This window comes from Gadus morhua, chromosome 11, assembly GCF_902167405.1.
Source record: "Gadus morhua chromosome 11, gadMor3.0, whole genome shotgun sequence".
NCBI classification, from domain to species: domain Eukaryota; kingdom Metazoa; phylum Chordata; class Actinopteri; order Gadiformes; family Gadidae; genus Gadus; species Gadus morhua.
Window position 1 is genome coordinate 10,862,952 of NC_044058.1, and position 27,269 is coordinate 10,890,220.

At 40.6% G+C, this 27,269-nt stretch overlaps 2 protein-coding genes across 2 annotated transcripts in view; both read right to left on the minus strand.

Moving 5' to 3' along the window:
- Positions 1 to 16,930, minus strand: part of plcl2 (phospholipase C like 2) — a 44,275-nt gene extending 27,345 nt beyond the window's left edge. Inside the window, exons 1-2 of the mRNA XM_030369858.1 lie at positions 16,628 to 16,930; positions 15,747 to 16,192 (exon numbers count right to left, since the gene is read on the minus strand). Of these exons, the coding sequence (XP_030225718.1) occupies positions 15,747 to 16,001 (255 nt within the window). The 5' untranslated portion in view covers positions 16,002 to 16,192; positions 16,628 to 16,930. The remainder of the gene's footprint in view (positions 1 to 15,746; positions 16,193 to 16,627) is intronic.
- Positions 16,931 to 18,527: 1,597 nt separating this feature from the next.
- Positions 18,528 to 26,502, minus strand: LOC115553369 (cysteine-rich venom protein). Its single transcript, XM_030369514.1, has 9 exons — positions 26,299 to 26,502; positions 25,765 to 25,855; positions 24,472 to 24,475; positions 23,967 to 24,067; positions 22,728 to 22,818; positions 21,813 to 21,955; positions 21,023 to 21,108; positions 20,481 to 20,563; positions 18,528 to 20,112 (listed from the first exon to the last, which is right to left on the minus strand). The coding sequence occupies exons 1-9, from the start codon at positions 26,496 to 26,498 to the stop codon at positions 19,967 to 19,969; spliced, it is 945 nt and encodes a 314-aa protein (XP_030225374.1). The 5' UTR covers positions 26,499 to 26,502; the 3' UTR covers positions 18,528 to 19,966.
- Positions 26,503 to 27,269: the final 767 nt, after the last annotated feature.

Here is a 27,269-nt window from a genome sequence, read left to right on the forward strand (position 1 = left end):
CTCTGCAGAAAACCACCCGACCTTTCTTTGCTGCTGGTTCCGGCTAAAAACAGAGACAGCCTTATTAAAAGTGACTAGATATTGTAAATCCTCCCCCCTTCTGTGCTAGGTAGCTCACAGTGACAGGCAGGTTTATCTAAGACGGTTAAAGCGAGCGCCATTGGTATCAATAGGGAACTTTGGTGGCTCATGCACCGTGAAGAAATCCAAAGCTCTTGTGCAGGGAGGAGGGCATGAGAGAGAGAAAGGAGAAAGGAGGGTGATTGTGCGCGTGTACACACAAATAACACTGCTTCCTTTTGCACCGTCTACCTCTCAGGTATGGCTCATCAGGTAACACAGGGGCTTAAGCCAGCAGGCATGACTGAATATAATCCTTATTATCCCAGCAAGAATTTGCCCCTCTCCCTTCTTTTCCCTCTATGCAGTTATTTCACTTGGTTTGACCTTGAGCTGCTGATAATACAGACACATTACATGGTTACCTTGTCACAACAAGAATATGGATATCAAATAAATCGATAGTTAGGAATACATACATTTTTGTATACATTTTAGATCAGCATCCATCATTTTAGTAGTATTATAATATCACTTTGAAAAGACTATTGTATAATGCATAATTGTATTGTATTTACACAGAATCTGTTTAACTGAACACAAACAAAAGACATTTCAAACTGTAAGCTATGACAAAACGGGTCAGCAATTCTTGCCAACACAGTTTCCCTAGATGCTAACGGTAGCAGCATGGGGTCCGGTTCTAACCAAAGGCGGGTTCTTCGTGACCTTGGCTACCAGGCCAAGTGTTATCCTCAGGATTTCCTGTGGACCGCAGCTTAGATCAAGTAAACAATTGCAGCTCAGGTCCAGTAAACACTGGTGGCTAATGTCCAGTTCACAATAGGGCACACCCAGAGTCATGGGTCAAGCACTAGAAGCAGAACTTCCTGACTGAGGTCTATTTTTTTTTATTTTGTTTGGTAACCAACGAGTGCACCACCTGCTCTGATGCAGTTGTGGGGAAACAAGATCGAGGTCACTTCCTTGGATCATTATATAGCAGCTCTAGTGCTATCTGCACTAAAAAACAACGTGAAATGCAAAGCATAGAGAAGGAAAGAGATTCCTGCTGCCTCAATTGCCACAAATACCACCGGATGATTCACTCACTTGAAAGACCATGGTGGTAATTAACACACTCTCTCCAAAATAAAACCCAGATGAAAATGTTGTCCACTAGACCAGGGACCTATATTTAAAACAGGCTAAGGAGTAGACATACTGGCCATAACCAGGAACTGCTGTCTTACAAAAGACACAAATACAAATACCAACTACTCTGCAGCAGACTGTTCTGCAGTAGAACAGCGACAAAGGAAAAACATCAAACAAAACAGTAGTTTGTTATCAGTAGTTAGGGTTATCAGGTTTTAAGGTACTTTTTAGGATAAAATTTGTGCTTTAGTTTTGGTCTTCAAAGTAGATGGAAGACATAAAAATGAAAAATAAGACTGAACAGAGCTCAGAGGCCTTCTACAGCAGCAGTGACGACCAGCAGTTCTGAAAAAGTCCATGGGATTACTATTAACATGTCTGCATGCAGTATGTCTTAGCCTTCTGAATACAATAGATGATATTGATGATATGCTGCAAAACTAATCCCTATCTTTTATTTTCATCTCCATTCATCCGATTCCAACATCGTATAAGAAATGGGAAATACCCTCTGGCTTAATTTGGCCTAAGCCTTCCCTAAAAGGAAAGGTTAATTGTGAAATAAATACAGCTTGAAATTTGTGCACATTACAAACATGCTTTAAATCCAGTACGGGAAGGGAACGAAGTAGTACAGTGTAGACAGAGAGGATGTGTGTGTGTGTGTGAGTGTGTGAGAGAGTTAGTGAGAGTGAGAGAGAGAGAGCGAGAGAACAAGAGACAGTGAGAGCTCTACCAAAATACTCTCATTCTCAGAGGTATGTGGATCCCCTAATGGACCAGAGGATCATTTTTCTGGCTCACTGAGCAGGTAAGGACTGTATGTGCAGGATGTCACAGAGGACTCATTAGTCTCTGGTCTAAAGACTCTCGTCAGGCCTCCTCAGCAGACCTGGCCAACATTACAACCTGCCATGGCGTCTATTCATGTAGAAAACAAGCCCTGACTGTCCTATACTTGCTATGAATCCAAAATGTTGCGCCAGGGGATAATAAAGTAAATTCTTTCAGTTTATGAAAAAAAAAGACCAGTTTATGATTTATTAAAAAATGGGTCTAATGAGCTGGTCAATGCAGTATAAAGTTTGATATGCCTATTGGTCACATTTATGATGTGAAGGTGATCGTCTGACTGCTCCCGGCAATAAAGTGCATTAAGTTTATCCTCTGAAAGCTCCATAAGGCCATTTCAAAGGTCAAATACTCTATATAACCCTCTAATGTTGTTAAGCAGTACAGTTTGTCTTAACCAGCCCATATAAAAATCAGATCAGAACATGACTAGACCTCAAGGACATGCACATAGTCAACAGTGATGACACACAGGAAGTGATGCAAAGCGGTGTCCAACTGACAGTTGGAGTTGTGCAGTTGCAGAAAGAGAGAAAAGACTTTCCCAGAGGTCTTCTGGGTCAGCGCAACAAGTGGCTCTAGAAAAAACGCTTCGACAGAGCCTCAAAGCGTTTTTTCTATAGCCACTTGTGAGACCAATAAAAAAAATATCCAAAAAATATCAAAAAACAACGGTCAGCCAAAGAGAGGTTCTGAAGGTGATCCATGTCCCAACTCCAGTCAAACCAACTGAAGAATTATGTCTGGCGACTGTGTAGACAGCCAAGCCATCCTGCCAAGTGCCAACACACTAAGCTGCCCTGCCAGGCTGTAAATCAGGAAGAGAACCGGCTAAAACAATTACAAAATGACTGGGCGAGCAAACAAGTGTGTCGGCCACAGCCAAATCCCAACATTGGCAGTTCCTTTTGTCACTGTTGCCAATGTCTTGCCTGTACTTATTTCGCTCATCATATATGCTCAAACTCTGAGGAATCACTTTAATGGGATAATTTCTCGTAACATTATGTTAATCCTTGAGTTTGTTGTATGCTTTTAATTGTCCAGTTGAATCATCCTGATGGCCTTCTTTATCGCATTCAATTCATTTTTGTTTCAGGTAAACTGACCCCAACAATTGAGCAGCAATCATTTAGCACATGTTTATGGTTCCTTTAAAAGGGCATGCTGTCCATACAAGTTTATTCTGCAACACTTTATAAGGTAAATAGCAAACTAGTCATTACCTAACCCTTTATTAACATTTGTTAATTGTTACTAAAATATCTATTTGGCACAAGTTAATTGTTTTCATTTACTTGTGCCAAGTTAATCATTAATTAAATATTAGTTGTTTGCATAACCCTAACCCAACCCTAACACACGACCCTAACACATGGCCCCAACCCTAACACACGGCCCTAACCCTAACACACGACCCTAACCCTAACCAGCGACACTGTGTCAGTGAAAAAAAACTATTAACACATATTCATTATTTAATTAAATGTAACAAGCAAATACCCCATATAAATCAACCGTAACTGGTTAAACTGTTGTAATAAAATGCCCATTACTTTTTAAATTCCTTAACTCGTTGAATTTATTAATAATCAAATGTATAATCTGAATAATGATTGTACTAGTCCACGATAATTCCCGCAGCACACTTGTGACTCCATGGGTGACCCAGAGTCGCAGCGTCCTAACCTCGCTTGTTATAAGAGGAGGTTTCCGTCTTGGGAGGTTGAATCGTTTCAGCCATCATTTCTGCCATCTACAATGTTTACTGCATGTACAAGACTCTATAAATGCATCTATGCTAAAATAGGTTGATAGCTCAAAACCTGACCACAGCGTCAATTTGATTACATGCTAAGCTAGGCACTAATGCTCCATTTCCATCGCAAAACCGCGTCCGAAGAAGGAAGGAACGTGAAACTTGTCAGGAACATAAATGACAGCTCCCTAAATATAATCCATTCACAAAGCTGAGCAGCTTCAGATACTGAGTAGCATGAAGAAACGTGGAAGGTTCATCTTGGTGCATCAAGGCTTTTGATTAAGGGGGTTAAGTTAGGAGAAGGCAACGAGCCTGAGAGTACACAGCTTCATGGCGCACAGAAAAGATGATAAGAATCACTGACTGTGGAGAACCGCAGAGTCAGGGCAACACTTTTGTTTCCCTGACACAGGCAATGGCAATCAGGAAACGCTGCTGAAATCTCAGACATCAGAAAACCAGATGGATTTTCATCCCTGCCAACAACCCCTTTTCTTGTAGTAGAGTTGGACCCCAGAAGCTATGTCTCTCTTCTCTTGTATTACAAAGTATGACACGCAAAGTACCTCAAGAGAAGAGGCTGAGCAGAAATAAGAAATGCATAAACCAGATCAATAGTGTGTTAACAAACTGGAACCAATGTGTAACTCTCTGCCCCTTCCTTTTTTTGCAGCCAGGCTCGGACCCAAAAGTTCTACAACCAACCTGATCTTCTACCTAAAAAAAACATAATAGGTCATTTGACAGACAAAAATTTACCCCAAATGACTAAAATTGTCTTTTGATATATATTATTCATATTTTACTAATATTGCACAACAACCTATTTCGGGCATATAGGATGGAGCGCTAATACCAAGATATTTTCCGATTCACAAATCCCGTCTGCTTCCCTACCAACGTGACATAGCAGCCTTCTGTAGCTTGATTTTTGACAACACATTTTGTCGTCAAAACCCACTGCTCTGCTCCTCGTACTGGGTCACTCCTTCCTCGAATGATTCAACTCTAACCGCCTCATCTTTGAAATCTTCTTGTGACTTGATCTAAAAAGGCACAAAGCTTGGTCCTTTGGTTATTCCAAGAAGGCTGAAACAGGCGACTATTAGCCAAAAGAGAGAACAAAAGAGATAGCTAGCCAGCCTAATCGTATCAGCTCCCACTCGTCTGCTGATAAGAGCAAAGGGGTGAAAACTATAACCCTATATTGTGCACGCCCGTGTGTGTGCTGTTAAAAGTTCATTATTTCTAGATTAATCATTATTTTGTTAACCATTATACATTATCTTCAACCACCTGGTTTGGAGAAAAGGCTGGCTATAACAGAGTAGGAATGCTCGATCTTAGATTAGGATTGCCGTAATATTGAGATATGAAGCTAAGCTTGTCTGTTCCTGAAGAATGCTGTGGTGACTTGTTAGAATGTTTTTGCTCAGTTGAACAAATAATGAATGTCTCGGCCTGCCCTTTGTCTCAATGACACTAGGGAACAGCACCTCTGTACTGACTAAGCCTCACCTGAATGGTGAACTGGTGTCAGATGGTTTTGTTTGCTGGACCAATTGTTTTTATTTTATTTTCTACATTCATTAAAAACCTAATCATACAACTTAACCACATCATGTGATAACGTTACATTTTATCAAAATCAATGCAGCGTTTTATTTTCAAATGCAATTGAAAATACTTGGCCATGGCTTTGATAAAAACTGTTGTTTGGTTTTGTTGTACACTTTTAAGCAAGTACAGCATGAGCATGACTGCCACCAAATCCAACTCAATAGCCATTGCTGTTGGATTTTGCCCCTGCTTTATCCAATACGCCCTACCGTTAAACGATCAATCAATAACCATGAGCGTCACATGAGCTGGCGTCACAGCTCAGCAAGAACATTTAAGAGCCTGTTTGCCAGTCTGCTTGCTCATTGTAGTTGTGTTGACGGTCAAAACAATGACCTGTGTCGTAACATGGCGCTGAGGGCTAGGGTGACGCGTGAGTAACACGAGATGGACAACCTCCACCCGTCTACCAAAGAGGAATAACAAATCAATAGGAGGATTAATTTGTTATGCATAGGATCGATGTGTCGGTGATTGTTAATGGCATTGATCCAGAGGTACATGACGCTGGGGACTGCTCTTGTCATTAATGCTAGTTCTGTGTTGCTGGTTTCTTATGAGAGTTCTGGGTCTCCGGAACTTCAACATGCTATGTCAACGGTGCACAGGGAACATGCTTAACGTATCAACTCCAAAAAAATCCTCCATTTTCCTAACCTTGATTGAGATACACATTTCTATAATGTTGGCCTCGTGGCTTCGATTACAAACAAAAATCTGCTTTTAAAAAGGCGTCTCTATAAATAATATAGCATTTATTTTCTAATACAATATTGTTAAACAGAGTATACAAACTCTAAGAAATATTTACTTGTTACTTCACCAATCGCCATGAATATTCTATTTTTGAATCGTTCTGGATTTGATGAAATGTTTAACCACTGCTTATCTGTGTGCCCTTTTGGGATGAAACCTATTCATTCACAAATATAGAGCAGCCTAACCAGCCATTTATTCCAGATGAATAAACTATTTAATTGCATGGCAGCTACTTACAATTTACATTGAGCACTTTCCTATGTTTTATTAAGCGCACCGCCTCCGCAGCCTACGCATTGACTTTCTATGTCATTAAAGTTGACCTTTAGACAAAAAAAAAGCTGTTATGGGGACATATATGGGAAAATCCATAAAGAGACACTTGCTCTCCTCAATACCACTGCAGCCCAACTTTGAACTGAGAATCTATGAATCAACTACTTGACACGTTCACTAAAATGGTGTTGGGCAGATTAAGCATTGTTCACCGAGCCATAGTTTATCTGGGCGGCCATTCAATATGCTATGTGGGAATATCAATTAAAAAGCTAATATATCATGTCCTGAGCAGGCGAGGGCTGATTTCACATAAAGAGTATAAGGGACAATAGAGAAGGATTAATAGACATCTAGTTTATACCAACATTACCCTTCCTTAAAAAAAGTGAATAAATCAACTGCTCTTCTCTCACACTCAGAATCACACCTCAACATGATAGGAGATATTACCCTGCGCCAGATTCAACGGGAAATACCTTTGTTCCTTGGAAACATGGACAATGTCTGATGTTTACTTTGGAGAGAAGAATAGGGACAGGGTGCCTTTGGGCAGGACAACATTTCTTTACTTTGGTTAACATTCGCTAAGTGGTTTGCATGGATCAGTAGACTAACCGCAGCTTGAAACAACTCAGTGGCTAACAGTTTTTTTTAAAAAACAATGGTGCATCAGCTCCTAAACACACCTTTATCTTTTATCACCTCCTCAGTCCTCTAATCCGTTTTAATGGGCTTCAACCGTGTGGGTTTCATGAACGTTTTTATTGTCAAACTGCATGTTGTAATATTGTTTTTATACATTTTATTATCAGTCAGTGTACTATTTTATGACATTTTGTCTCTCGTAGTTTGTTTATCTTTCTATTCCCCTGTCAAGTGAAGCCCAATGTGGGGCACGGTTATGTTGCAATGGGTCAAGCTTTTGCTTGATTTATTTGCTCTGCAGAATGCAGATATGAGGCAACTGTAACCCTGACACAATCACTAAAAAGATTATCTATAGTGATAGGTGTCACTTTCAAAAGTGTACGGTATTATAAATTCAAATGTGTTTCCTTCGTTGAAAGGGTTCTTGAGATGGAAACTACTAGATGCAGTAGTACCACTAAATACAGTGAAATGGCATTGGATAACAAGCATACACTCCTTTAGTGTTGAATCAGGTCCAAACAACAGAAATGTAGGTCAGGTAAACATTTCCTTATATAATATGCATATGTTCTATCTATATCTAAAGAAAAACAATGTCAATTATCCCCCCCCCCTATGAGATCATAAACTCATAGGGAAGCTGGTCCCAGTCCTGTGTAAATTACAGGAGCATGTGTGGACTCTGCGACCCATATGATGTGAAGACTTAGGCCAGGCTGATGATATCTGGTGAAACCCTCATGAAGTAGGGTTGTCGGTTTTACCTGTGATACATTTCTTTATTATTTTTTGTACATTCATTAAATTTCAACCACTACATGAAAACTAATTGGGATCCAATCAGTTGCTGCCCCTGTTAATTATAAAGGTTTTGACATTCTATCCCAAACACCGAGTCATTCAAGACAACGATGGCGCATCACAACGTCCTGTCTGCAGAAACTGTCCAGACCAGAACATTGTAACGTACCACAGAAGACGGGATGAGGCCTGGCAGAGCCTGACCACCTCCCTGCCTAAGTGCCCCCCATGTCGTGTGGATGATGATTACAGCAACCGCTGGCCCGGAACAACCCGGGACGAGATGAGGCTCTTTGAAAGCCCCATAGAGAGCGCTGCTGGGGAAGGGGAGGAGGGTTTAATCGACAACCCACGTCAATAACAAAAAGTAGAAGCTATGGTGATGGCTGGACCCGAACTAGGGAACTCAACCGGGAAGGGGAATGAGGGCCACGCACCCATGAACGCACGCTCCAAGGCTGCCAGAATGGGTTGTTAAAGTGATGCAAGCGATTTTTATGCATTTATTTATTTGTTTGGTAAAATAGGCCCTCGGGCTCTTTATTTCAAAAGCCTGGCTATGAGGGTATTCACCGTAGGCTGTTTGGTTAGTGACATTGGTTATCCCAGTCCCAACGCTCTGCAGTAAACGGAAGAAAAAATATCTGCTATTGTGTTCTCACTTTATCCAATCAGGAGAAATTGGATTCCAGCACTCCCCTGATCGAAAGAAAAGAAAGAAGAGGGCTAATTTCAGATAGAACGTAATATCCCGGTTGTGCACAATTATTATGGTGTCAGAGAGGAGAGTGTAGCAGCTCATTACACATAGAAGGCATACCTTATAAAAGGTCTCTGGCTCAATTATACGAGTTGAACCATAAATCAAATTTGGGAAAGTTTATGTTAACGAACGACTTGTTGTTTAACCGTTAGCCAACAAATTCCTTTTGGAGTGATTAATAGGTATAAGGGTATCAGGTATCAGGTATAATAGGCTTATGTCATTTCTTCCCCTGGGTGTGGATCAATCAAAACTTAAACGAAAGACGTAACTTGCTAGTTTACCATTAGTTGAGTCGACAACCCAACTACATTTAGATATGAAAAGGTGGAGAATACAAATCGATCGAGACTCGTGTTTTATTCCAACAGAATAAAGTATACTTATGGTGGTGGATGAAGGGAGGGTCGATGTTGGATATTCAACAGATAATCATGCTCTGAATTACAGCGATGTGATGTAGGGAACTGAATACGCAATCACCAGTGGGAGTCCTGTGTGTCTAGCGGTGTGTTCTTCAAGGAGATGGCCGGACAGCAGCCAACCTCTATAGAGCAATCATTTGATCAACATTTCTACACAATAGGCGAATTACAAAGTATCCTTTCTACCCAATGCGAAGCAGGTACAGATGCAGCTTAGATTACTTGACATGGCCCCTAAAAAAGGAGAGAAAAGCTGGGACGGCCAACAAACATCTACATTTTTAAACCAAAACACCGAGCCAAATAACAATACAGATGTGGAAATAGAGAGCGACAGATGTGGGGAGGGGAGCTTGAGGGATTTTAGCATGCTGCTCATGCATCGTTGAAGCTAGCTTAAGCATCGTAGATGCGGGACCAACTGAAGCTGTGGTACCATTCAAAAAAAAATGATGAAAGAGAAGAAGCTGGGATGGACAACCAAGTATCACAACAATTCTCAAAACTCCAGCTTTCGTATGTAAATCTCCGCCTTCTTGCCTTGGCCTGCCCGCATGTGGAAACACGTCTCACCTAACAATAAACTGCACACTACAGTCTACACACAATTTTTACATCAGCCGCGATGCGATTTCAATTTTACTGGAGTTTGACTTTTAATCAAAGTGTTAGAAAGTGTGAATGGAAGTTTGGGGATGAGGGGATTATGATAATAAGTGGGGGTGTTTTATTTCCCTGAACAATAACAAAATTCTAAAATAAAAGATTTCATAAAAAGTTGGTATTCAAAACAAAGCTGACAAAACGCAAAACGTAAATAGGCTCTTACCTCCACCATTACCTACAAACTGAACAGCAGCCATGGTGACTTTGAAAAATATACCCGATTGTGATTTGTTAAACGTATACATTTGCTGGCGAGAGCCATAAAATATCTGCCTCAGTTGCAAATAAAATTGATGATGCCTTATTGCAAAACAGAAATTGCGTTTTATGTCTACAGTCCCATTCAACTCAATGTGTCAGTGCTCTCCACCATGCGCGGCAAATTATATGAACACGTTTTTTGTCAGTTCGTACCACCAAGCCTGAAATAAATTCCAGGGGAATCATTGGATTAAAAATCAATGTTTAGAGGTGCATCCCACTAGCTCTGCAAAAGTAAAAAGCAGGACAAGAACTTCATGGCCATTGGAGCTCTAGTGTGAGTGTGACACACAAAGACTGTATATAATACAGTTAAACTTCCATACGTGTACATTTGTGGAAACTATCACACCAGGCACACCAAAAAAAACACATGAGCATGGGTATTATTAACAGCGATCGCTGCTGAACATGGAAACACAACTCTTTCCAGCACCAACAGAGCCATGTGTGTGAATCGCAGTTGTGTGTAGGTCGCACACGGATGCAGACGCCAGCTCGAGCTATAAAGCGCCTGCAAAAATGAGAAAGGGCCCAGGTGGCAGGAGATCACATATGCGGTGACCCATTACATTGCAAAAGATATGTACCTCATTTATACCTTTGGGAAAAGAAAGCTGGTTCATTGAGATGCTGCAGACAAATTATCTAAAATATCAGCTGCCCAGCCGCAAGCATTTTGCTGCAGTTAATGCAACTGCGGCAAAATGCTTACGGCCCAATTTATATAACAAAACAAGACCTAGCGCCGCAGAGCAACTGCAAAACAGAGATTATTATTCCATCACTACGATCTTTGGTCCAAATGAATCACACACACACACCTCTATTGGAATCTGGCCGCGCATTTTGTTGGCTGAGAACTGTCTCTGTGCCTCCGGACATCGTACTTTCCGGACGACAAAACTGGCATAGCAATAGCCCCAGGGCTGCAACAAGACTCGCTGGCCTCCTGGAAGCTTCGAGAAGTCTTGTTTGCATGACTACAGACAGCGGCTCCATCATGATCAAAGCCTTGAGAGTGACTGAGTGGCCCAACCTCCAATGCTTTGGACACGTTTTTAAAGAGCAACTGAACCCAAACCCGTTTTTTTATTATTATTATTTTTTTTCCTTGGTAATATGTTTTATATTGCCGTGATTTAAAAAAATAAATCACGTTTTTGCCAGTCTCCTTAAAACACTACGTTACAGTTCAACTCTTTCCCGAACGCAGGTAATGGTCTTGCGTGCAGGTGCAAAAACAGGTGCAGTTTTTCATGTTCCAACTGAAAGAGAGGGTTTAGCTCTGTAAAACTTCAATAATACACAATCCCGAGCTCTATTGCGTAAAAAAGCCAAACAAATATTGAGCCTTGCCCTTGATACAGCTCTGCGTTGCAATAATAGCATAGAAAATGTACTACTAGTGTGTGTGCTTGTGTGAAGGCTATGCATAAATGAAATTACACCAACAGTGTGAAATATTTTATTTTCTATCAGTAGACTGTTAGATCAGTTTGTAATATCATATAAATGTTCCTGTGGACACATAATGTGTTGAATAGAAACGCATTCATAATTTAATTGACCATAATTAACTAATAACTACATACATAACGTAACCCTCCCTCCTCTCACTGTTTGTCTTTGCTACAGCCAAATCCTTGTATTGTCAATGTGGTTTCTGATTAGTATGGCATAGAAAATATATAATAAAATGTAAATAATTAAATAACACTTATCACTATGTGTGAATGATGCCCTGGTGATATAACCAGAAAAAAAACCGCATCCCATTCTTAATCATGTTAATGATCAAACATGTTTTTTTGTTTCCCCTTTTCGTTTCTTTTACACAGGGTTGTATGAAAGATCCACAGATTGACAGTGCCATCAGAGTTTACAAAAAGTGCTTTTTCCTTCAGTTGGAATAAGAAGAGATTTGGCCCTGGTACAGGCTGAGCTCGGTCTACCTTCTCACAAACTCATCACCGAGTCCCTAACTAGTTGGGGTTCAAGACTACGGATTGTAAAACGAGTGTTGGTACAGAAGAGGCACAGGTCCTGGGAGCATGCGAGAAAAGCAGACACCTGATGCCCACGTGGCAGGACATGAATGGGTTGGAGTCAATGAATAAAGCTGTAAGTCCACTGAAGGAATTTACTGATGCCCCATCTGTCGAGGCCTGTTGAGTTTCTCATACCTCACAAACCTCCACCTGTTAAACAACAGGCTCCTGCAGCCAGAGAATAGGGAGACAGAGGTCACCAACCAAAATCAGGAGCAACATACTGAACTCCTTCAACAATAAATACAATGACCCTGTAATACCGGAACTCCTGGACAGGGCCTCACTCATCGATCCCCGGTTCCGGACAACCTAACCAGCAGATGACAAAGTGGACGGTATCAAGAAAAGAGCTGTTGCAGAGCGGATGTCTCTGCTAGCTGGGAGGAGCTCATCCGAGCCTGGCATATTTGTGCAGGACGTGCACCAAGAATTGGCTGATGAACCTGCGAGAAAAGTCTAGTGAGCTTCTTCAAGAAGAAAACAGTGTCGTCTACCTTCCAGTCAAAGATAGATAACTTTAAGCTAAGCTGTCACCCTAAATGTCGAGTGAGACAAACCCATTCAAGTGGGGGGAGCTGCATGAAGATAACTTCCAAAAACGTAGCCAGAGTAATCTGGCTAAGAAATATGTCTCCGTTCAAGCCACAAGTGGCCCTTTCGGGAGAGCTTCCAGTGTGTGTGTGTGTGTGTGTGTGTGTGTGTGTGTGTGTGTGTGTGTGTGTGTGTGTGTGGTAACATTGTAACATGCCGAAGAGCCCTGCCTCAAGCCTCATATCCTAGAGAAAATCCAACTCCCTAGAAAGTTAGGGATATTATTTTCTTTGAGAGTATATCATTTATTTTAAGACATTTTTGCAATTTGATAAAAATTCAAAGATCTTTGCACAACAATGACACACAAGTGGTACCGTTTTCTATATTTTTTGTTCATCCTTTAAAAGCCGATTTGTTCACATAGGCAAAGGCTACTTGGTATTTTTATTGTGTTGATAAGGGTTAGAAATATTACAACCCTAGCAAACACACAAAAGTTCCCTGAATGGAAACATCTCAGTCAGGTTCCTCTAAGTAGCTAGACCAAATGGCTTAGTTAGTGTGTCAAGGTGGTCCACATTGCACTAAACCACATCCTACCATGACTTCAGATATTTAAAAATCACCTGCCTAAAGTGCAGTGTTGCGACTCAATGGAGTGCGGCGCACAACCTTGTAAGCAGTAAGCACAGCTTTTGACAGCCATTTGCCTTTGCTTGGTAAAATGTTCATCATCACAAGCTGCCAAAAACACAGAATAAGCGAAGAAATGGAGCTCAGCGGAAGTGCCAAGAAAACATTGGCCTGCAAACGAATGTGAAGCTTGTTTCCTATTTAATGGCATATTGTTTTATAGCCTTCAGTGGAAGCCTCCAGGGTAACGCGTTCATGCTTAAACTGATTGAAATTTAGAACTTGTATGTTGAAGGGGGAAATTGTTCTTGGATAGAGCAGCAGATAAGCAGGTGATCAGCTGCCCACACCTGACAAACCAGACAGTTAACTAATAATATATATGGATAAACAGTAGTGTAGCCTAAGCCTATATGAATTTGACCTTATGGTTTACAACAACAATTTCAAAACAGATTTGCAAATGACTGAGTGTTAAATCTCCATTATGGGCCATGTACAGACATTTCAAAAGAAAATGTGCTTTGTACTTTAAACAAATAAAAGGTCAACTGACAAAAAAAACAGTGAGTTGCCATCACCGCAACGCTAACAACCAAACCGTAAGCGGTGGGTTATTATGGTCAAACGCCCACAGACTCCCCATCCACCCAACCCCGACAGAAAGGTCATTCAACTGTTGGATTGCAGGATTTGCACTCACCACCACCCTGACAAACATGTTGTCTCTAACCTGTGTGGCATCATACTGTCTGAAGTCGTGTTGGCACTAGATATTGATGGGCGCAAAACCAACAGAACACATAACCTGCTCCGCCCAGTCTCTTGAACTGGACCACCTTCTGACAAACCTCAAAGACTAGCCGGCTGAATCATTCCAGAGGCGGTAGTGAAGAAGACGGTACAAATGGTATTGACACAGAGCCCCTCCCCCCTCTCCCCAACACTCCCCCATCCATACTCGGTACCCCCCCTCGCAGCCAACCCATGCATCACACTCTCTGCATCCCATAGACATTAGTGAACTGCATAACATGTAAATTGAAAATGAGGATAGGCCAAAAAGAGCAAAGTCTCTGGGTTCTTTAGAGGGAGCTCACGTAAGGAATCCAAGTGCAAGGCTCATTGAAACTCAAGGCCAGCTAATGCCCTGGGAACCAAGACATAGGTTGATGGGTTGCAGGGGAATTAACCTGGTGCCCTCTGAAATCAAACTTCAACAACAACAATGTTGCCAAGAATGATTTGGCTCCCGACTGGATCTTAAATTTGTACTGGGGATGAGAACATTATCATACTTTTAATGTTTTTAAAGCGTCCTTCAGTAATTGTATTTTCTGTTTCTGACAGCCATGTATATGCAGCTTACTGCGTATAGTAGGTACCAATGACCCGGTGAGAACTGCTATACATCTCTTGAGCTTTATATATATGCAAGTCGAGCAGCATAGGTCCACGTTACACAGTAATAAAGGCAATGGCTCTGTGCCACTGGCTTACTGCCTAGGGTGATGTAACCAGAAAATAACCGCATCCCATTCCCTTCTTAAGCTCACCTGAGTAACTAGCAAGCACACCAATATCCACGCACAACGATGCTATAGAGTTCATTGAAAAATAATTCTCCGCTTTAATGGTTCCATGATAAATAACAGTTGAAATGTATTGCATTTTAGTGTCATATGTAACCTGAAAAGTTTTTCTCCTTTGAAAAAGAATAGCATTATATTTCATCGACCAGGATGGCTGGCTGGGTGTGTGTGTGTGTGTGTGTGTGTGTGTGTGTGTGTGTGTGTGTGTGTGTGTGTGTGTGTGTGTGTGTGTGTGTGTGTGTGTGTGTGTGTGTGTGTGTGTGTGTGTCTCAAATGCAAGGCTTTGTCCACAAAGTAAATATAAGCCTGTTCTGTACAATGACAACTACAAGACTACATGTTACTGATGATTACTTGAGCATTGATTTGATACAGCTTTACAGATAAGAGTAGCGCAATGAAGAGTGAACTATGCTGATCACTGTATTACGACAACCTATCAAGCCTCAGCAGTTGAAGTTGTGTTTCCAGACTTTTGTTATCATAATAGCACACTGTAACTTAATGTGTTCAGAACCGTCAGTGTGTGGGCGGGTGCGTGTGTGTGGACCGTTTGACTTCAAATGTTTTATTTATCATATCTATTGAAATTGGATAAAATAGTAAAGACAATGACTCGAATGTATAATGTTCAACATCGATGCAAAACAGGATATGGTGATGCTGATGATCTCATTACTGGCCTAGATTGTGCAAACCAACCATTTGTACTGTCAATAACCATGTTTCTATGGGCGAGGTTGCTAAAAATGGGGAAACACCCTATTGAGTTTAATGAAACACGATCGGCTATTCTGCATGCGTAGGATTGGGTGCTCCCAGACATGCATGCCTAATCCCAGGAACCCATATCATTCAGCGGCCAGGACCGCTTACCTTGATAATACTGCTCCGGCGTGGTATTCCAGATTTGGCATCCATTCCGACCGATGTGTTGGCGGCATCAAGACCAGCTTGACTGCCAGGTACAGCGATGGATCCAGACCCAACCATGTTTGATGATATCCCACAGTCCCCGTTCAAGAACGACGCTTCGCAATGCGTCTTGCCGGTCCCCTCGTCGCTAGGCACGGGTGGATCCCCTGTACTCGACGGAGGCAGACCTCTGTCGTTCTCCCCAGACTCGGCCATAGGCACACTCTCACACGGACTAACGTTAGCTGTCAATCTCCGGTGTGGGGAAGGACTTTGGATGTTTCTGGCTTTCCTTCAATTCCCTGCCTGGCCTATCGGCGTGGCGTTATTACATGTGCAGAAAATCAGTCCATATCATCTTTTGTAGCAGAAGCACATCAGGTAGCGTCTTCTGCGTGCATTGTGCGCTGCAAACAAATCACAGCAATTATTTTAAGGACGCTAAATGACATGAGAAGTAACAGACATTCAGCGTCCTGCAGTTAACAGAAACGCGTGGAGTGGACGAGCACAAGGCTCACTATTTAATGATTTCGCCGACATTGGAAGCGGATGTTACGATGAATGCAATATTCTTCCTGCATACATTTACGCAGAATGCAAATTGATAATACAACTCCTCTCTTTTTCAAATGACGCATTATGCTTATCAACAAGTTTCTAATCATCTCACTCTTACACTCGAGTGTTTGGGTCACCCTAGTCGTAGTTCCGTGTTTCCCTTAGTAACGTTATATTTCCCTAACATCTCCGTAGCAGTTACTCAGACACATCAACGCTGTTTTCCTTAAGAAAATCGTTGTTTTTTCCCGCAAAGTTCATTAACAAGGGTCAAAACTTGCCTTTCGGGGGCTCTGTCACTCCGGAGAAGACACGGCGGTCCATAAGTCGCTCCTGCTGGCTGAGTGCGGACTGCTGCGGCTGGACGTGAGGGCTTTCTGCTTTGTACTACCAGGCTAAGAGGTGCTAGCCTTGAAGCTAGGTAGTTTCTTCTACTAGGCTAATAGGTACTAGTCTTGTAGCTCCGTAGTTTATACTACACTTGGCCAATAGTTGCTAGCCTTAGAGCTTGGTAGTTTGTATTACTAGGCTATTAAAGGCTAGCGAGCTAGGTAGTTTAGTTTCCTAACTCAAAGCATCACCAGTTGCAAACCAGCTTGTTTCTTAATGATTGTTTTTTTAAAGGTGTGGTATGTAAGTTTCGCAAAAATTGTAATTTCGTTAGAATGTGGTAAAACATTGTTAAACCACTATCACGCATAATGTTTCATGTTGCATAATGATACTTAAGTGTTTTTTCTTTATTTTCGTGAGTGATGGATACACATATCTGGTTGGGTATCTCGTTTAGACCACTGTGCGCTCGAACAAGAGCTGGAACAACCAATATACGACGGAAAACAAAGTGAAAGGATCAATCATTGTATAAAAAACAAACATTGAACTGGCAAGACAAGAAAATACCCATTCCACATTTAGTTTGCACTGTCAAGACAGCCAGAAGTCGAAATTTGGTGCAAATTATACCCATTGTACACCAATGCCCATGGCATCTGAACATTCAAGGAATAAAGTATCACTGCTTCTATAGACTTTAATATTCAGAGTAGGCCTACTTTATTATTCCAGAGGGCAATTACTACCAATAAAGCACTCGTGTTTTGACAAAAGGTTTTCCACCTGTTTTTATTCATGCATTATTGTTTATTAAAGTAAACACATAGGCTATTTATTTGTTATATGCAGTAGCCTAATAGTGATACCAAACCAAAAGTTAAAAAAGACTACGCCTAACACTAACTGAGTCGGCATTTATACAGTAAAGATATGGATTAAATTACAGATGTAGTCGTGTTGTTTATTTTGGCAGTTTGCTAGTCAGTTTGTGCATTCGTAGCGCATGCAGATGAAACCGACTCTTCAAATTGCAAATTGCAAAGCGTAGCTTCTGGTTCAACAAAATGTGCATACTGCAACTTTAAGGACGATGCTGGCAATAGTCTCAAATCAATTTATAGTTCAGGTTAGGGTAGGAAATTTGTAGAAACAAGCCGGAATAATATATATTTTTATCCAAAATTAGAAAAAAACATATCTTCATCTCATAAATAAGCCAGTGACAAAGACAGATGGGTTTAACTCTTAACTTATATAGCCTAGTGAAGAACAGCTTAGGCTCCGTCCTTCCACCAAAGTGAGTGAACTATTTGTAGCAAAGATGAGCCATTCGCTGGCCTGGCATTCGTTAATACATCCATATTTGGAGATGTTATGTTTCCTTGTTTGATAACAAAAAGAAGGCTATCACTCCTGAAGAGAAGTTGGTATCAAAATGTAAACTGGCAATACAACGGCACAATGTCATGTTTTCAAAAGCAACCAATGCATTTTGATTTCAACACAGATAGGTTGAATGTTTTCAAAATGTCTTTCACTCTTTTTTGTGTGTTTGCATAAAGATATTCCAAGTAACGGAAAAAAGGGTGGTTTTGAATTGTAGCCAATATATCACTGAAAAAACCTATGGCTACGGTTATGACGGACCTGTTGCCCAAGCAGGTATAGTAACAACTAGAATAATGGAGTAGGTGATGCACGGTACCCTGAGGCTACCCACTATCCATTCGCTTTTGTGTTGCTGACACCTTGCTGTACATGATGCAACTATAAACCCTTTCTCAAGCGACACCCGGGAAGATATTCGCCTGAATAACAGCAAAGCAAAAAGAGTGATTACTTTTTTTAATCCACGTAATTTGATGGCGAATTTCGAATCCTTACTGAGAATTCAACAAACACGCAGAGAATACAGTCCATTTGATCACATAGATTATACATCTTTCAAGACATGGTTTATTTTATCATCCATCAACAAAATTCAAGACTCACTTAAATAAGACTTAAATAAAGCACTGCCCTTACATTCAAAGAAGGCCTGTTTTTATAACAGGGCTCTAAGGATTCTGGGTGAAACAGAAAATCAAACGACATTATAGACCGAATAATCTCACTGTCAAACGGGTGTGTCCGGGGGGACAATTATTTAACTGTGTCGTCCTATATCCAACCAATATTAACCTTTATCTTCAGCAAACATTTCTGTGTGTGTGTGTGTGTGTGTGTGTGTGTGTGTGTGTGTGTGTGTGTGTGTGTGTGTGTGTGTGTGTGTGTGTGTGTGTGTGTGTGTGTGTGTGTGTGTTTGTGTGTGTGTGTGTGTGTGCTTATGTGTTTGAGTGACAATAAAGAAAACAGCCTTAGATAAGAGTCACAAGCCATTTAATTTCTTTATTTGTTTAGTTTTTGAGCCTATGATCTGTATTGTTTGAATGTTTAAACACTGACTTGACTGCAAATCCCTCCTCCCTAATCAATAATCGGAGTGTTGTACAATAGAGCCACCTACTGACAGCAATGGATTACTGTTAGGAGTATCCTCTATTGTTAATCTTGATAAAGTACCTTGAGCTTCATTTGAACAACCAACATAGAATGAACGGAAAACCACATCTGCATCTGCTCATTTATTCCTTTATAATCAGATTAAACACATTCCAGACTTTTTATTGATGAGGATTGTGAGCATTTCTTTGATCGTTACAAAGAAGCACACCTGATATGTCTGTGGGAGAATCTAAAGTGAATCACCACTTTTAATTACCTAGTAACCCTTCACTTGTCTCTTTCTGGTAAATACCTACCAGTTGTAATGTTATTATTCTCAGGGTTTTTCTCAGTTTGTTAATTTATTTCAAATAGTATTTGTATAACACTTTATGAATTGTGATTTATACTCCTATGTGGATTCTTGCAAAGCATAGGCCTGGGCATACTGGGCATACGTGTTTAACTTCTGAAAGATTCAAAGAAAAATTTACATCTAAATTTATAATTCTCACCCAGGGAGGACAATTTAAAATGCAACCATGCAACCATCAGCATTTGCCTGTTCATTTAGTATTAAAACATATAGAATATTACCTAATCTTAATCAAATTGGCCTCCTCTTTGTCTGAGACGCAGATATATCTGTGACAAAGATGGTCTGTGAAGTGGAAAGGTAAACATTTTTGTTGATTAATCATTCATCAACATCACGAAGGCGCTATACATTACTTGATCAGATTCTAGCACACACACCCTTAGCATACAGGACGTTAGCGATTTCATGCATCAGGGGGGATTTATTTCTTCCTGTATACTGGGATGATCTCATTGGGGCACTTGCATTCGGCGAGACACCATAAATTGACCCAGTGGTTGCCACACCCTGCCTCTTTTTTCAGAGCCGGACAGTTGAGGTATCTGTTTATATATTGACACGGGTTGGCTGGAAAGAGAGAGAGGGGAGGAAGATGCTGATGATAATTGACCACTTTAAATAACACACACACACACGATAGTGGAAGTGGGGGGTTGAGGTAGTCTAGTGTTTTGGGTGTTGGATTCCCAGCCAAAATGTATGGGATTCAAACGCCAAATGTGTGTAGTCTACCTGTTAGAAATCCTTGAGCAAGATGCCCTTACTACCTGTTCCTTAATGACACCACTGTAGTCAATCTGGATGAATGTATATGCTTGATTACTAAATTAAAAAGACCAATAGTGGTGAGAAGAAATGACCCACCCACCCAGAGTATAGTAATATAATGTTTTGTGATCTTATAGTACATAAAATGTGCAGTGTGTGATACTCACTACAGAGTTTGTCTTCACAGTTATTTGGACAGGAATCGCAGGCAGTTCCTTCTTTATATGGAGGCCATCCTACATAATTACCCCTTTAAGAAATAGATAGATAGTTAGATGTTTATCCGAGACAAGAAATTAGGGTGTCACAGCAGAATATACAGGACAGGGTTATAGGAAGTAAAAACATGTTAAAGGATAAATAAATATCTATATGGATATATAATGGATATATCGATAGTTAAACCAATAGGCCTACACATACAAATTTATAAAATAATAACAATAACAGGATAGTGTAGTCGCTAATGTATAGATAGTACACAGTATAGTAAGTAAAGTAAGCAGATATTATATCAGGCTATGGTATCTCGAAGCTGACTCTAGCCCAAATGTCTACTGTCAAAATTAAAGTCCATATTCCTTCAGCTAAACACCCTGTACCCTACCTCCACCTCAAGTTCACCATTGACATGCGTCTGAATTCACTTGGAAGCATCTACTCAATAACTCCAACACTAAACAGGGTCTCAAACGTGTGTCCAACATACGCGCGGTAGTACTGGCAGCCGTAGAAGTATTTGCTCCCACACTTGGTCATTCCACAGCCCACCTGCCAAGAGCTGTTCCACACCACCTGGGGCCAAGACACACACACACACACACACACACACACACACACACACACACACACACACACACACACACACACACACACACACACACACACACACACACACACACACACATACATACACATACACACACACACACACACGCACGTTTACAATTCGTTCAGTGTTCCCAGAATAATCAGTAATATGTCTCTTTACCCACAACAAACAGCGCTTACATAACACTGGCTGAGTTTGATGTTGGCTAGTTGGCTAGTTGGAATTCATGACAGCTGTTTCTAAATCAGAATGTGTTTGCACAGTGGGGTTAAAGCTGAGTTCAACTAGTGTATTGAATCATGGCCGGGGCGAGGTACCTGTTATGTGGTTCTGCGTTGGGATTATGCGCATGGACCGCCAAAGGTTATTCTCACCACAAATTCAGTGTCCTCTGGGGGGCCTTTTCTTTGGAGATGATGTATTATACAAAGATATTCATGAATCGATTTTAAATCTGCTCAATGTCGGATTCAGTATCGTGCACCTTTGTGTAAACGTGTATGTAACCGTGGGCGATGGCGGCCTCTATACGCTACACCTCGAGGTAGATGCCCACTGCGTGCCCCTGGTGGTGAGGTTAACCAGCCTTGTACTGGTGCATTTACGAATGCACCAGTACAAGTTGAATGCCGGGAAGAATGCAGGCTCGAAAGCTACTTAATGATACCTGTGTGTAGTGGCCCACGGATTCTCCATTCCCTGAGCCGTTTGGGTACGTGTAGTGTTGGACCTCGTTGTGCCAGGCTGTGATGACTGTTGCCCAGTCCAGTGCACTGGTCGAGTAGAAGAGATTCTCCCCCAACTCATAGCCTGCATGGCCCAGAGAGACTCGTCAGGTATGTGTGTGTGTAGGTGTGCAGTGGTCTACATGTTCCTCCATGTGTGTGTGTGTATGGGTGTCAGTGTCTGAATAGTGGTGTAGGGTGGTCTGCACGTGCATCCATGTGTATCTGCATGTGCGTGCGTGGGTGTGGAGCCACATGCAGGTATACTACGCATGGTTACGTGCATGCATGCCTTTGGCCCTGTGTGTGCCTGCGTGTGCGTGCTTGTTCTTGTGTGTGTCTGCGTGCATGGGTTGTTTTCATAAAATGTAAATAAATCTAATCCAGTTATTTCAACTTGGGTTCAAATTGTGACCCCTGGATAGAAAAGCCCTGCCTGATAAGACATCTTAGTGTAGCGAAGCATATATGTTACTGTCAGATAAGATGAACTCTGTTTAGGCCAAGGGCGTTAAGATGGAAAATGATTTATTATAACACAGATAAAGGAGAGCTGTGATGAAGTTCCAGATTCTATGACTTTTACACGTCTTGCTTGTTTATCAATGTCATATTAATATTACATAATGAAAAATATTCGCACTATATTCTTGATATTGTAAATTGTTGATATTTGTTCAAAGGCAGCGTTTCAGTCAAATATATATATTTGCCTTGGTCATCAAACCCTAACCCAAATTTATAAAATGTTATATCAAATTAAATGAATTTAAATGATTAAATAGGTCTTCTTTCAGTAGTCCTAAACGATACCAGGAAAGCTGGAAGGAGAATGGAGGACAGAGGGTTGGATTTACCGTTCAACATTCTGCTACTGGGTGGACCGTGTTTTAGCATGCAATGGTCCAGCCAGGCCTGGGAAAGAGCTGCCACGTCATTACTCCAGATCTACCAAGAAAGAGATTATGCTTTAAAGTGTACTGTACACTCTATAACAACATGAAGCCATACAGTGAATACTGACACAGTAATTTAAGGAACAGGTAGGGATTAGGCATTGAACACAGACACAGGTCTGTAAAGAGCAGGTAGGGGTTAGACCAGGGGTGCCCACACTTTTTCGAAAAAAATGCTAAACGTGTGTTAATTTAGATATACTCAGTACATACTCTTACAAGACTTGACCGGTCATCAGAGTACGATGACCGGTCATACTATGGAATGCCCTGGGTTAGACAGTGAATACAGTGACAGGTCTTTAATGTGCAGGGGTAAGAAAGTGAATACAGTGACAGGTCTTTAAGGAGGAGGTAGGGGTAAGAATATCCTGCCACTTAAATATGTATCATTATAAATTATATAAATTATTATAATTGATCTGTAAAATTCAATTTATTTTGTGTCTTTGCAATAGGACACAATTCAAGGTTAACCTTGCATTGCTGAATTGTTAAGTTATTGTTAAATTAACAGTATGTGTATAAACTTTGTGTGTTTTTTGTATTGACTTACCAATAACTGTCAAGTGTTTAAAAGCAACCCATCAACGATTTTGTGCGTGTTTAAATAGAAGGTCATGACTTGAGCGAACCACACCCCCTGGCACTCAAACAGGAGATATCAATATAATTGTATAATTTATTATAATGATCAGTTATAAGTTCCCAAAGCCACTCAAATATGAATAATGATAATAAATTACAGTATTAAAGAGGCTTAATAAGAACAGTACGATAGGCCTATTAGTTCCTTGGCCATTACCAGATTAATGATGCAAAAACGCTAAATGATAAGCATAATATTAGCTGTGGTCTGGCCAGTACAATTTTAACAAGGAATGCAAGCAGTCCCGAGGTATTCACCACAGGTCTTCACAGCCCACGCAGCGCCTTCTTCTCAAGTGTAATTGTGATTTATTGAATAACGAAAGATTTAGATTTACAGATAATTAATTTGGCACTCCCAAATAAATTATAATTCCAATAACAATAGGTATCTAATTACTAATTACAATGCACTATGCACTATGATGATAGTATAATATTAGTTCCTGGGCCACTACAATATAAGGATGTGGGGCGACAGGAGGAACGTACCATTTTCAACATGTTGGCTGCAGACGGCTGGACCGCTCTCCTGAACGCATTGTGAGCGTCCACGATCTGGTTTTCGATCGCCGGGTCGGTCGGGCAAATCCCTGCAAATGTGCACATGCCATGTGTGAATGCATGTGTGTGCCCACGTGTCTGTTATTTTATGATTGACATGCAACGTTGACACATTGACGCAAATGCTCACAGCATGAAGAGGGGAGAGAAGCTAATCATTTATTTTCTATATCACATGAGTATATCCCATCTTGCCTTATAATATGAATAATATTACATTTATGAATATGAATATTATGAATGAGCACTTTAATGTCCACACACGAAAGCCACAAAAATTAACATTGTCATCATGAAGCCACACGTATAAGTGATAATTTTAGAGTACATGGGATATGGCGTTAGTAACAGCCCTTGGTGCGTGCAGAGTAATTATTGTGTAGCGTGTAGTGTAAACATGTTGATTGTGTAATGTGAGGCATATTCTCCCTACCTGGCTACGAGTGGCGCAGGATCACAGCAAGCAAGAGAACAATATCATGACAAAAAAAACGAGGACAGTGTCAGTGTCAGACATCTTGAGGAACTAGGATTAAAAAGCAATGAGACAAAGTAACACAAAAAAACATAAAGCAACAAATACCACAGTGTGTAAGTTCAACGTTATCAAAATAACAGTATAAAGATACAGTAAACAACACAGTATAAGAACAGAATGAGTAGGCCTATATATGGGACAGTTAAGGCTATGTATGACGCAGAGGCGGACAGAGTACACAGCTTCCTTACTTGAGTAAAAGTACAGATACCCCTTGCTAAATTTTACTCAAGTACAAGTAAAAGTACTACAGTCAGATGTCTACTTAAGTAAAAGTACTGAAGTACTTGTTTTTAAAAGTACTTGAGTATCAAGAGTACAAGAGTATGTTTTCTAAATATTGCATTACTACTGCCACAGTGCTTACATTTATGTATATAAACGTCCTACATGGAGTTATGAAAAATGTTAACACCTTGAAGAATGTAAAAGGAATTGAAAGTAAAATCAAGTAATTTTCATCTTTTTACCATGGCAATAGCACAATAGTATACAGTATAACAGTTTACTCAAGAACATAAAAACAATTGCTCAGCTTACATAAATATGCAATATCAGAAAAGAAAAGTCAGCTAACAATTCTATGTATGTGTGAGTTTCTCCGTTTTTTTATCAATCAAATCAACAATCGTCTCTCATCTAATTCTGACCATGGAGTTGGCTTTGGCGGAAAGCGAAGGTGATTGCTGATAGGCCGAAGGCTGTCCTAATCAGTTTGAGAGGGAATCACGTTTGAGAGGGAAACAACAAATTGAGGGTTTCCGTGATTTTTCTTTTCTCCTTTTATCTTTCAGAAGGAGTAACGGGTACTTACTCAAGGTTATGGATAGAAATGTAACGAGTACAATATTTGCCTCTCAAATGTACTTGAGTAAAGTCATGAGTACTCCCAAAAAATGATACTCGAGTAAAGTACAGATCCCTCAAAATTGTACTTAAGTACTGTACTCAAGTAAATGTACTCCGTTACTGTCCGGCTCATCAGTGCATACAAACAGAATCAATCTCCATGGAAACAATGTCTATTTGTTTCCATGGAGCTTTTCCAATATAAGAGGCAAATGAATGGGTTTGAATATAATGTATAATAACATGATGTGCAGTATTTATAAATACATCTCCTTTAATACCAGAACAAATGTCTAAAAGAGTGCTTAACCTTCTGTACTTGTTTTGTTTGTTTCTTACCACGTTGCAAGCTGCGTGGACTCCGTGCAATGTCAAGACGGACAGCACGAACACTAACATTATAGCGGAGGAGTGGAGGAGGCTAAATATTCTGGGGATCGATGAAGAACACTGTTAAAAATCACTGTTTAAAGATGATTTGAAGATGTGAAATAGTCATGCAACCCAACATGTGATTCTTATCTAAATTGCTATTAATTATAGCATATCAGTCGGTGGTAGATTGCAAATTGACCATCATATTAGAAATTAAGATCACGCTAAATTCTGCTTTTGTAATGCAAAAATGTATTTCAAATTGAAAAGCTTAACCCAGTCCCAGAAGGTAATATTTTCCATGTTGTATGTCAATGTTTGCATTACACTTCAAATAATGCAAGAAAAACACAGATACATAAAACCAATCTATTTTTGGATCCTTTAAAAAATATATATTTAAACCTGCATAGGGCATTTAAAAAATGTATATATTGGGTTGGCGTTCTTCAGGGAAGAACCCCACCTGATATGTGATGAGCGAAGGGCTAATCATACCTGTTCATGAGTCGTCTGGGCCCTCCCCCACTCGCTCTCCCTCCTGATATAGCGGTAGCAGACGCCGCCGATGATGTCACGGCAATACTCCCGCCCTCTCCGCGAGTAATGGGCCGCGACGCAGACATAAGGATTAAGTCACACAATGGAAAGTACTGCAAAGTCTCACAGATCGGCCCTGGGATGAAGAGAGCATTCATTGTGGCTGACAAGTGGTAAACACGGTGCTGTGAGCCTAGGGGTGTAGCTAATGACTTGGATTATGTGCTGCTGTTTACCCAGTGCATAGTAGCTTTGGCTGTCGCAGTTAGTGGTGAAGGAAATTCCATGGCTGCATTGAATCTGAAATATATTGATGGATGATGGTCTGAGCGAAAGCCAAATACAAACACTGGTCCCACCCATTGTGTGACGATATGCACAAGATGGAGGAGAGAGTCAGCCTAAAGCTACTGTCTGTGTTATGAAGACCAGGTTCCCTGTTGTTATGATTATGACTATGATCATGATTCATGATTATTATTATGATTATTAAAAACATTGGGTTTATTATTATTATGATTAACATTATTTTGATTATATTTGTAGTAGAAGTAAGTAGTAATAGTAGTAGTAATTGCTGTAATAATAACAATGGTTGTATTATCGTTAAAGTTCTCAGTGGTAGAAGTAGTGAGATGAACATGAAAGAGCCGAAGGAGGAGGAGGAGCAAGAGGAGGAAAACAAGGAGAATAATCTGTCAGATCCATTGGCCATTCAGCCATTCAGTTACTGTTCCTGGAAGCAGAAGGTCTTCATAGCGTAAGGGTGTTTGAGGGCGGCCCTGTGGTTCCGTGCAGTGTTCTGCTTCTGCTGGTTCTGCAGGGCCGGGTGAAGCTATAGCTGGAGACAATCTCTGTGTACTGGGTGGATCGGATGGGGCAGCTAACATCTCAGCGGTTAAACACAGTGTTCAGATGTTTCTCTGAAA

What these genes read in the sequence shown, in the direction of transcription:
- LOC115553369 (XM_030369514.1), bottom strand. Translation starts at nt 26,498, where the DNA reads ATGAATGCTCTCTTCATCCCAGGGCCGATCTGTGAGACTTTGCAGTAC. An exon ending in CAGTAGCAGAATGTTGAACG is followed by an intron (nt 21,956 to 22,727) that starts GTAAATCCAACC and finishes TGGGCCATGCAG; the next exon opens with GCTATGAGTTGGGGGAGAAT. An exon ending in GGCTGCCAGTACTACCGCGC is followed by an intron (nt 20,564 to 21,022) that starts GTATGTTGGACA and finishes TATTTCTTAAAG; the next exon opens with GGGTAATTATGTAGGATGGC.